Raw genomic sequence first — 12,612 nt, forward strand, 5'->3', positions numbered from 1 at the left:
TCATGTTCAGGCTGATTTTAGATCTTTACATATATTGTATAATACTCATACTTCTTCCTAAAGAAATCTTATCTTTAAGACAAATTATATTTTGGACAACATTATGCAATGCTGACTGTAACACTGTCCCAGGCCAGAGCAGTGACCAGGGTGGGATACTTTCCTATGTCTGTCCAGAATAAAGACCAGAGTGGCAGGACCAAGGCCATACCCATGGAGGACAGTCAGCTCCAGCCAGGCCGAGTACACAGATCAGAGGGCCCAGGGCAGGGCCAGAGTCAGGGTGAGGGTAGTGAGCTGGGAACAGTATGGAAGTGGGCTCAAGCTGAAGCTGTAGGGAATGAGTGGCGAGAGTGCAGGGTGATGGCTGGGAACGGCTTTGAAGCATCTGCAGGCCTGCCTTGCTGGTTGGTGGGCATCTAGGGGATGAGGTGAACTGAGGCTTAGCATATGGACTGGCCAGAACAGATGTAGGCAACCCTGGTTGTACCCAGACCCTGATTATAGCATTTCTGTGGTTGCTGGTGGGAGAAAAGAAAGTTAAGTTGATCTGAGTGCTGAGCTCTTGTTACAAATAACAATTGTGACGTCATGTCTTTGACAAGTATTGCTGTTAGTAGAGAATTTATAGTCCTTGACCTCAGGATTAGTAACTAATTCATGGACACCATTTGTTTCAATTTGTGACTCATAGCTATCCATGACTACCCTCACCAGCATATGCCCTGTGAGTTATTTCTTCCAGAAGCAGTGAGAGATGTGCACTGATTCATCTGCATCCTTTCACATGTTTTCTGGTGTCTGTCTCCCCTTTGCCAAGACCTGTACACATGTGACATGGCAGGTCATGACGAAGGGTGTGTTCTGTGACAGTGACACAGAGCATTCTAACTCACTCAGGGCAGTGACCTAAGCCTCTTGCTTTGTGCTCCCACCAACTTGAGCTAATCAGCCATTGACCTGCTCAGGGCTGCATTATTATACTTCTGTCTCTGTTATTCCTAGGAATGGAGGGTGTTGTGGATGAAGCAGAGGCTGGCCAGCTGGCTTTTGGTGCTCCACCCCCTCACCCCCCAAAACAATCACCACAATCTGGGCAGGTTTCTTGACAAGGCACATCCAGGGACTCAGTTTCATTGATTGGTCCAGGGATATCCACTGCCTTGATGAACTGACTCATGTTGACCAAAGTCACAATCTGCATTCATATACCAAGTGCCAGAAATACAGGAGACAAGATAACATGAATGCCCCTTGTAGTCTGTACAGCATCACCTACAGGATTAAAAAAAATTGTATCATAATATTGATGATGTTTTTAGAAGTCCACAAAGGAGATTGCTAAAGGACCTGCAGAACTGAGTGAGTTTGGTAGGACATGTCTTTTCTGGTATTGAGAGACCTAGGTGTCATACTTAATGATCTGAGGTTTATTTAATAAGAATCAGATTAAAGAAGTTGGTTTGGCCGGGCGCAGTGGCTCAACCCTGTAATCCCAGCACTTTGGGAGGCCAAGGTGGGCGGATCACGAAGTCAGGAGATCAAGACCATCCTGGCTAACACAGTGAAACTCCGTCTCTACTAAAAATAGAAAAAAGTTAGCCAGATGTGGTGGCGGGCGCCTGTAGTCCCAGCTACTCAGGAGGCTGAGGCAAGAGAATGGCGTGAACTGGGGAGGCGAAGCTTGCAGTGAGCTGAGATGGCACCACTGCACTCCAGCCTGGGGGACAGAGTGAGAGTCTCTCAAAAAAAAAAAAAAAAAAAAGTTGGTGTTGAAGATGTTGAAGTACCATCTTCTGCAGGCTTCACGAGAGACCTACTGACGCTGCTTCTGAAGCTGCAAGGAACCCTTTTCTTGGGCTCTTTGCAGACTGCCTCTTCCCCTTCCCCTGCACCCTCCTCCCCCATTTTCCCCACCTCCCCACCCCCCGATTCTGTTATATTTGTCATTAAACACTCTCTTTTCCTAATTTTCTTGGTATATTCAATCTTGGAGTGCTAAAACCAAAGAAATTTGGAAACTTCCCTTAGTAACATGTTTTTAAAACGTAATGACACCGTGTTTTCAAGTTATTGTACACGATTTACCTTTGCCATCAGCACGCAGGTGGGAGATCATCAGTGTGTAGAATGGGGATTCTGGAACCAGACTGCCTGGGTCTGAATCCTGGTTCTACCACTTGGTAACCATGTGAGTTTGTGTGAACTCCATAACATCTCCGTGCCCCAGCTTCTTCATATGTGAAATGGAGATAATGATAGTACCTACTTCATAAGTCATTTTTTTTCCTTGATATATGTATGGGTGTGTGCATTAAATGAGTTGATACATATAAAGCACTTAGGATGATGTCTGGTGCATACATGAAAAGCTGTAGAACTGTTAGCCGTTATTATCAATCCCGGATAATAACCAGAACAGCATCTTAATCTGGTTAGTATTGTGTTTTTTAATCCCATTCGAGGCCAGGTTATTTCTGGGCGAGGCATCCTATAGATAGTGAATCTCCTCTGTAACATCTGGATCCTTTTCTAGCCTTACAGACAGGGTCCTGGAGTTCCCTTCTAGCCCTTGTCTGTTTCACATTTTCTCTGATTTCTCAGGTCCATCATGAGGTCTGCATATAATCATATGAGCCCAACCCCCTTCTGCCTAGTGATTTCAGAGAAAAGGAATAAAAGGACTACCTGAAATGCCTAGATTAGGTCTATTAATTAAGCATTTTGTGGGTGCCAACCAGTAGCAAAGTGGAATCATTTGTGTTTCCCTTCCTTTTGTTTCCCCTCACTGTGTCCCTGGGTAATAGATGCAAATGACTAGTGAAAAGCCAAAAGGCAGGCAGTGGGCAGAGGAGGAAAGTAGGGGAAGGGGAAGGAGCCTGGATAATCCAGTGTCGATTAAGCTTCCGGAGTAATCAGCTTCCAGAGTAATCAGAAGCTGCCTGGGGCTTGAGGTGGCGTGGCCTTAGCAGAGAGTGAAAAAGAAGGGAGCTGCGTGCCTCTAGCTGCTGGGCCTTACCTATAGATGCTGTGATATAACAATTCGTACCAAACAAAGACACTCAGGTGACCTGAGAAAGAGCCCTGCAAGATAAATGCAAAAGGGTCACCTGTCCAATAAAGGAAAAATAAATTTAAAAATAAAAAGTAAAAACAGACATTTTCAGAACTGCTTAAGCAACTGCTCTGATTATTCCAGACACAGTTGTAATGTGCTGGGATGAACATGATATATTTTAGTTCATGTGGAAGCTGTATTTCAGGCTGATGTAGAATCTGTTGCCATAACTGTCATGCAATCCATTAGGGCCCCCGAGTAAAGGCAGCCATTAATCAGGCACAAGATCAGCCCCATAGCCTCACATGCGTGCGGCTCTGAGGGGCTCTGACCTGACATCATTTAAGGAGATGCTCATGGAGGCCATAAACATGATTCGATTCCCATTATCTTCATGTTGCATATTTGTTACCATTATTCTTTGAAGACTCCAAATTGGATATTAAAAATTTATGATATATATAAAGATTTGCATGATGTGAAAAAATAGCTGCAGCAAATAAGTCCATCTCATCCATCAGAGGTGTGTGAGCTGTCAGAGGAGCCTGAAGAGGTATGGAGAAGGCCTGTCAGTTAGCCAGTTAAGGAGGATGGAGAATTAGGAGGGCCTTCTCTGGGCAAACAGCTTCTCCTACAGCCTACACGCTAAATGGGAATTTAAATACCTTTGGTTAAAAGAACAAAGTAAAACAGCACCACTGCAGAAATCCCCATAGACAATCGACAGGCAGATGAAAGGAAAGGCAAGGGATCCTGATGCAGACATTAGTAGTAATGTGAATGGAGCAGATGCCTGGGTCCAGAGATGGATGTTTCTGGGTTACTGGCATATCTCCAGAGCAGAGAGCCTGATGCCAGGTGGGAGCCCTGTGTCCAGGAGAAAGCCCTCCACCCAAGCTGCATGCACACATAATTTTGTTTGAGAACCATGCAACTCTCTACAATCTGTTCAGTGACTTGAATATTTGCATATAAATAACTCGTACTTAAGGGATATCCATTCATAGAGGTAAGCAGTTCAGAGTAGAGAAAAACAGAACACTCCAGGCCTTGGCTTAAGGAAGAGTGAGAGCTAATGAAACCATTCGATATATATTTACAGGATTGTTTGTTATATAAGAGACTTCATACATAATGCATGGTCTCTACCTTCAAGGAGTTTCCAGTCTGGTAGAGGAGATAAGACATGGATGGTAACCAAGGAGTCTCAGACAGACCTGGGACTCTAGGAGAAGGTGAGATATCAGAAACAGGGAACAAGGTGCCCAGTTGTTTAATCTAATCAAGGAATGGACTTTTGAGGGTGAGAATTTGTTGGGCAAAGACCAGAGGATCAATCCAGCAGGGATGTGGAGGAGAGAAGCATGTAGGGCGAAAAGATGATTGGCCAAAGTCTAAATTGAGTGCAAGATCTTCTGTGAGCCCAAGACCCTGGTATCTAACCAAGTAGGAGGAACAGATGTTAGACAGAAGTGCACCGAATAGTTGGTGAAGGTCTAGGTGTGAGGAAGGTGTGATCAGATAGCTCTAGGAGAGCCCTGCTGAGACTTGGGTATGGAGAAGATTCCTCAGGTTCAGAGGCAGAACACTCAACTGGTAGGGACTGGAGGGCAAGGCTGAATATCCAGCCATAGCGTTAAAGGATAGAAACCCATTCATTTATTCATTTGCTCACTCGGTCATTTATGGAACCCTTATAGTATGCCAGGCACTAATCCAGGATCTGGACATTTGAAGCTGGACAGAACGCAGTTTCCACACTCAAGGACCTCTTTGATTAGTGGGAGAGGCAGACATACACATGGTCATAATGCAATGCAATAAATTGGTGTGGAATGTAAATACATACAGGGACAGAGGGTGCAGAGCTTAGGTGAGGACCAAGAGGAAGAGTCACCAATGACTTCCTAAAGGAGCTGCGGTCTGAACGAAGGCTTAAAGGACACATAAGGGTCTGCCAGCAGAAGGAGAGATGGAATCTAGTTCCATCAGAAAGAATGGGGTTAAAGGATAGGAGACCCAGTAGAAGGGCACTGAGAATTGAGACCCGAGGAGCTGGGCCACTGAGATGAGCTCAACAGTGCAGAAACTCCAGGGGAGGCAGGGAGCTACTCTGAAGACCTCCCTATGTTGTTCCCATCAGAGGCAGGGGTGGCTGAACAGAGGTCCCAGGTGTCTGTCCCCTGCAGGACAAAAGAAACAGCACTGACCTTTAGTTCAAGTTCACAAAGACATTCACAGCACACTGAAAGGCAGTGTGTGATAGCTGCTGTTTATTTCTGAGCTTCCTCAAGAGAACGTGTGTATGCATTTGAGAAAGGGAGGCTAAACCAGAAATGAGATTTCAGAAAATGAAATTCCATGCATTTTCAGAGCAGTGTCCCCATGCTTTTACTTTGAATTTCGAAAGGAAATTCTATTATTTCTGGTTCCAACAATTAGTTATAAAATATAAAATCTATGTCCCCTATTTTCTCCTCTCCAATTATTCAACTATACACTTATTCTCACAACTTTGAGTTGCACTGTTTTTGGTGTTCTTAAGTCCGGTAACAGTGCCACATGTGTGAGCTGACATGTACTGCCTCTGCTGCAGCATAGGAGGGCTAAGCTTGGAAACTCTGCTGTGCTCTCCCCAGCCCTGATTCCAGGCAGAACCTTTGCTTGTTTTCAAAAGAAATCCTGAGATCACAGTGACACAGAAGTGTAAACTCCTATTCATCACAGGGAGGTATTAACTCTGAAGCCTAATTATCTTTCCACTTAAATGGCAATATTGTTAACCTTTTCATGGAGTCAGAAACATCACACTTCTCTGGGATAGGCAAGTGGAGCTATTTCTAGAATGTGTTCCACCTTTTCTAAAGGTGTTCTCCAGAGGAAGAAGAACACCGAGCTTGCTCCAACACGCACATGGCACCATGACTTTGTCCCAGAGGAAGCAGTGAATTCTTTAAAGAACTAAAGTTTGCCGTATTGCAAGAATCAAAATAAGAGAAGTGAATTGGTGCTGATTCAGAGGGAAAGAGAGGTGAATACAAAGTTTGTTTAAACCAGAGGTTTTTGAAGTAGAGAGGCAATTACTGTAAATTTCTCATATCATCTAATATTTATCTAAATGTTAGGCAAACCATGAAAATGGATACACAACTGTCAGCAAGACAGGGAAATTGCTTGCAGTTTAACTGAAGGATTTTTGTTTCTGTTATGGCAAAAAAAAAAATGAAGTTTCCTTTGAATAATAGGTCAAAAATGCACCTTTGTTCTGACAATCACATTTGTAGTAAAATGCAAAAAAATAGTCCCCCATTTGCTTTTCCCTGCAGTTGGCATAAATATCTAGCACATTAGTCAGAATAAAACTGTTGAAAATAAGACACAAGGAGAGAGTTAGTTCATCATGAAGTGCCTTGATGTGCCTTCTTTCAGAACTTGTCACTCTGGAAAAAAGTCAGACGTGAACACAATTCTTTGGCCCCAGTGGATATCTAGAGCCGACAGTGGGGTGGTCTACTCTCGACAGGCAATTAAAGAATGCATTGTCTGCAGAGGATTTAAGAACAATAATAAAACCAGCCAAAAGTTGGTCTGCTTTATATTATTACCATGAGTCAGTGATTCTGAACAATTTTAGTGTTCACATATTCCTCCCTGAAGGAGTCATTGGTGTCATATGTCCACCCTCCTTGTTAAGTCATTGTCTGGCACCCCAAGTGGGGGCAGATGTAGAATATATTAAATATATTAAAGCCTCTGATTTTGGCCGGGCGCGGTGGCTCAAGCCTGTAATCCCAGCACTTTGGGAGGCCGAGACGGGCGGATCACGAGGTCAGGAGATCGAGACCATCCTGGCTAACACGGTGAAACCCCGTCTCTACTAAAAAAATACAAAAAATTAGCCGGGCGAGATGGCGGGCGCCTGTAGTCCCAGCTACTCGGGAGGCTGAGGCGAGAGAATGGCGTAAACCCGGGAGGCGGAGCTTGCAGTGAGCTGAGATCCGGCCACTGCACTCCAGCCTGGGCGACAGAGCGAGACTCCATCTCAAAAAAAAAAAAAAAGCCTCTGATTTTAATGTATAAGAGGTTGTAAAACAGTATGAACTGATTCTCTATGTAGGGTAAGGAAGGTCCTATGGATTTTGTCTAACATTGCCACCAAGTTCTGTGAATGATCCAGCTCATTCTTACAGATCACTTACTGGGCATCGGGCAGTGGCTGGGCTGAAGATACAGTGGTAGAAGATCAGACTCCATCCTTGCCCTTAGGAAGCTTGTAGGCTAGTGGGGGAGACAAAAATCACACCAGTGATTCCAAGGTTACAACCATGTTGAGTCTAAGAAGGATCACAGAGAAGATATTTGCCTTGGATAGAGAGGTTTAGGAAGGCCTTTTTAAGGAAGCAGTACGGTAGTTCTTCCAAGATTATTGGTCATACCAGAAACTAAGAAACAAACAAATAATGATAATTTTTGCCCACAAGCAACTAGTTGTGTAATCTCTTAAATCTTTTTTTCTTGAGACAGGGTCTTGCTCTGTTGCCCATGCTGGAGCGTGGTGGTGTGATCATAGCTCACTGTAACCTCGAATTACTGGGCTCAAGCAATCCTCCTGCCTCAGCCTCCCAAGTAGCTAGGACTACAGGTGCATGCCACTACACCTGGCTAATTTTTTGTTTTGTTTTGTTTTGGTAGAGATGGGGTCTCCCTGTGTTGCCCAGGCTTTTTGAATATTTAGAGTAAGATCTACCATAGGGACTACATCCCAGAGGTAGAGTGTTCCTTATCCAAAATGCTTGGAAACAGAAGTGTGTGGGATTTTGGAATATTTGCATTGTATATGCTTACTGGTCGAGCATGCTAAATCTGAAAATTCAAAACATGAAATGCTCCAATGAGCATTTCCTTTGAGCATCATGTTGGCATTCAAAAAGTTTTGTATTTTGGGGCGTGTTGGATTTCAGATTTTTGAATCAGGGTTGCTCAACCTGTATATCCCCCTCTCATAGCACAGTGGTTCACTCCAGTGCCTGGGACTGGAGTGGTTAGAGAACATTCTGGCAGCTATGCCAAGGGCCTCCCTTTGATAGCTGTAGACACTCCCCTTATATCAGCAGTTCTCCCCCTTCCTTGGTACATTACAATCACCTGAGAGCTTTCTAAAAACCACCTGTGTCCAGGCCCCAATTAAAGCAGAATCTTAGAAAGGGAGGGGGGTCAGATACCAATATGTTAAACAAGCCAAAAACAAACAAACAAACCACCCCAGATGATTCTAATATGCAGCTGGGGTAGAGAATTCCTGCCTTAGATGAATGCACTGAATTCCACTTATTCCTGTCATAGTAATTTAAAATTACACATTAAAAACTTCACAATGCAAAGGGGATTACAGTGGTGAGAAGTGTGCGTGAGTTCTTATGTGTGCACACAAATACACGTGAAGGTGATGGTTCGAGAACTCCTTGTACTTTGCGTGCTTTTCATTTCTGTGGCATGTGGTGGAAACATGGCAAATGGCTGAAGGATAGAATTTCTTGGACTCTGGAGTCAGGGTGGGTGTTAGAGGACAGGCCATTCCCAGAGCCATGGAAGTTTGATGCAGAGGTGAACACAATAGTTCAATAAAAAAGCAAGTTTCTAGCCTTCTCTCTCCACTTCCAAATCTCTTCAATCCGCCTCTCCTTTCTCTTCCACTGCTACTTTCTTTAACCTCATAAATTATGTGGCTTTATATGAAGTCTATAGCCCCTTTGAGGAAGCACATTCAAATCTTAGATAATGGGATTTTTTTTTTTTTTTTTTGTCCTTTAAACACACAAAAAACATTGTGTGCACCTTACGTGTAAGTGGAATGAATGTATTTTTGCCACTAATGTTGAAAATATCCCTAGGCATCTGGTGTGTATGAATGTGTATACATAGTACATGCATAATAAACACATTCCACCTTATGAATATTTATATACAAGATACATATATATTGAATATAGACATACATATGTAAATAGTAGCCCTTGAAAACTATATGCAAAGTGTGTTTCCAAGCATATGTATCATAGTGCATCAGGAATATAATAAAGCTACTACCAAGTTTAGCATATTTTGAGGTGGCATTTTCTACAGAGTTGTTTATGGTAGGGTCTACTTACTATCCACGTATGCGTTTTTTGCATCACTTAAATGTTTGCTAAATATCAACTAAAAGCAAGGCACTGGGCATGGCAGAATAAGAAAGATGAAATTGTTGCAGTCCCTGCCTTTAAGAGACCTGTACCTCATAGAGTGGCTTAACATTTTGTTATGAAGAGTCTAATATTGTCACTGCCCATTGGCATCTTCCTGCTTTCTTACAACTGCCTTTCATTTATGTATGCCACTGCTACCTTTGCCAGTTGGGTTTTAAAATGCGACCCATTTGAGCTATATTAATTTAAACCCTGGCATAGCTGCAAAGTTGTTCCGATGCAGTCAGAAGATGCATTGATCTCAGTGCCTTGTCAGCCACTGGACATGAACAACAATTAAACTTTTTTCTCTGTCACATATAGCCAATCCTATAACTGCATTTTTATTTTAGTCTGATTTAGTAGGGAAAAAAGGTACAACAAAAAGGCACCAAGCCCCAGGGATGTTGATAAATCTCAAAAGTGAACCAAAAGAGAGCAGTCTCTTCTCCCCACAAACTTCTTGTAACCTAAATATTACTGACCATGACATTGCACTTCCAAGTTCCATCTAGTTCCCTCCCTGGGCTAGGTAGCAGAAGCTTTCTTAAATACAAGCAATACATTCTAAAATGTACAAAATATGGGTCTCTTTTTAAAATGACAAGACCCAGTATAGCCAGGGAGCTCTGAGTGACACTCATCAGGGCAGATTTTACTCCATTAAAGGAGAAACAATACATAAGCGTTGTCATCTCTGCCACAGTGTATGCTCATTGTTTTCTCCCCCCTCAATCCATACATAACAACAGGTAGTTCTCAGCTGTTCCCTTGGTGCCAGACATACATTTTATCTAAAGAGACAGCAGACAGAACTACCTGCTGCTTCCTGTGCGGCTCTCCCTGTGTTTCTCTCCTTTTTCCTACTTCACTAGGGCTTTTAAAAATCAGCTGGCAGGGAGCCAGGAGCTCATCATTTTAATGCAGTGTAAAATGGAATATGCATAATTATATGCAAGCCATATGTGAGGGAGACAGCTCAGCTGTGAATTTCAGGAGGCCAGGAAAGAGAGAGCAGTTAGGGCTAAGATGAGATGAGAGCAGAGCGGAGTGCAAGTGTCACCCAAATGAATGGTTTAATGAGTGTGCTGCAGACACGCCCCCTTTCACCTACCTCTGCCTTCTCTCCCACTCCAAACCAGAAACTGGTGGAGATTAGAAAGAAGACTGTATGCAAGTGGTATTGCTAATGGGTTCTGTTAATGTCTCCATTTAAACTTCAGCTTTCTTAATTAACAGCGTAGATCAAAATAACCAGTAACTTTTTAATGCAGCTTTTAAATTAAGTCTATTTTTTTTTTACTGCATTTAATTGAAGAATCATGGTTCTTACCAGATCATCGCTCCTTTTAGATCTTTATTTAAAATTGGAGGGGAATCAGTTTATCTCTAATAGTATTACAATGCAAAATATAATTATGCAGATTGCTTTTCTTATGGCCTTGCTATTAGAATTTTTTAAAAGTGCATTATCTAGAGATTGCTTAAGCATGCCAAAAAGTTTAAACACGTATGTATGTCATATAATCCTAAATGTGCAATGAACAATGTGCACTGAAAAACTAAGGTGGTGGTAATTGCCAACAAAATTATTTGATTTTGGTTTGCTTGATATTGTTTTAAATATTACACCACAATGAATTTGCATGTTCAAACTAAACAATGTAAAGAAGAATAAATCCCAAATTTTGATACCTAAAAGGCGTACTGCGTATTTAAACAAACTTCTTAATATTGTTGTTATTTCTGGATTCCCGTTTGTTGAATGATCTGAGCTGTTATGCTTTTAGCTTTTTTTCTTCCATTATTTGTAAGTCCCTAAATAGGCCATTATATTTCCCTTCAGGCTAGAGATGAAGATGGACATGCTGAAAATTTTCCCCAGCAGCACTATGCTAAGGAAACTCCAAGGCTTGCCTTCAAGAATAACTGCGAACTACTTGTAAGAATAACATACTTACAACAAGTCTAGAATGTTACTTTAGCACAGTGAAAACAGTTTTTGAAAGGGTTTGTTCATGATTACATAATTTATGAAATATTATAGTTTTCTGTATAGAGTTCTAAATGCTAATTCTGATATCACTGAATATTAATTTTAAGATCTCAAATTGTTTGCACATTTTTTATATCTGATTATAGAGCTTGAATGGCCCTGTCTTTATTAGCTTGTTTTGTTTAGTAGTTTATTAGCAGCCACTTGGAGAATGGCTAGTAAAGTTAAAAATATAGAGAAAGACAGTTGATATATGTAGCTTGGGAAAAAACGACCTCACCCTCACCCCTCCTCCTACGTCCTCATTGTACACTATTTTAGGAGACGACATGGTAATATTTTGTTCTGCTAGGGAAGATAGCAGAGTTGACACGCAGTACTCCCTTTAGAATTCAAGTATTCCTCCACTCTCTTGCCAAACTTAATCGTCTCTCCTATGCAGAAGGAGTCAAAGCAGTGACAGGGTGCGGGGATGTTTACAAGTCGTGAGAGGGAGGATATCAGCTGTGACATTGAGACTCTGTTCCAATGCAGGGTTAATTTGCTGTTCATTTTAGCATTTACAGCCAGACAAGATGAAAAGCAAGCAGGAATGCCTATTATATTTCTATTAAATGAATCTGTTGGGACCTAATGTTCTTGATTAGCTTTTGAAAATGAGGGCTCTGCAATGCATTTTCTGTTTACCTAAAGTAAACAGAGAATGAATTGTCATTTATTTAGAGATTCAAACACTCCTTTTGAAAATGAAGCTTTATGAGGGATCTAGCTATGTTGTCCCTAAATGTTCTTTTCTTTTCACTTGCATTAGTATATGTGCTGCCGAAGCAAGCACCTTTTCACTTGCATTAAAGCAAAACATTTGTTCCAACTAAATGAAAACACTGAAAGAGAATGAGGATGCTCAGTTGTTACATTTTGAGGTAGTCTAATTTCTGTTTAGTTTTTTGGCCGAATATAGTACAGCTCTGCCAGGTCTCTGCATTAGGAAATCCCACATGTAACAGTCTTTGGATTTAGCTCTGATACCAACTGTTCATTAAAAACAAAGTGTCCAAAGAGCAGGAGAAGAGACAAAAATACAGTTCTTACCCATTCTAGCCGCAGTAGCTACATGTTGACAGCAAGAACCTCCTTTTCCCCCTCCACAGTCTGCACAGTTACAATTGCACTACTCATTCTGTGTGTGTAGTCCCTTGACCAACAAATCCACAGGCAAATTTGCTGCTTATAAATGTAATTTTTTTTTCTGAAAATTTAACTTACCTTATATTTTATCTTAGGACTCTTAAACTTCCAGGACTGCTAGCATTACCTATTTATTCTGAGGAAAC

At 41.8% G+C, this 12,612-nt stretch overlaps 1 protein-coding gene across 3 annotated transcripts in view; it reads left to right on the forward strand.

The window, feature by feature from the left end:
• Positions 1-12,612, forward strand: part of SOBP (sine oculis binding protein homolog) — a 173,102-nt gene that overhangs the window by 87,226 nt on the left and 73,264 nt on the right. For 2 of the 3 annotated variants that reach the window (XM_033234759.1, XM_033234760.1), the window contains exon 5: positions 11,129-11,224. The exons of the other annotated variant lie outside the window; for it this stretch is intronic. In XM_033234759.1, the coding sequence (XP_033090650.1) occupies positions 11,129-11,224 (96 nt within the window). The remainder of the gene's footprint in view (positions 1-11,128; positions 11,225-12,612) is intronic. 3 annotated transcript variants of the gene reach the window in all.

Source organism: Trachypithecus francoisi, unplaced genomic scaffold (assembly GCF_009764315.1).
Source record: "Trachypithecus francoisi isolate TF-2019V2 unplaced genomic scaffold, Tfra_2.0 Lachesis_group15, whole genome shotgun sequence".
NCBI classification, from domain to species: domain Eukaryota; kingdom Metazoa; phylum Chordata; class Mammalia; order Primates; family Cercopithecidae; genus Trachypithecus; species Trachypithecus francoisi.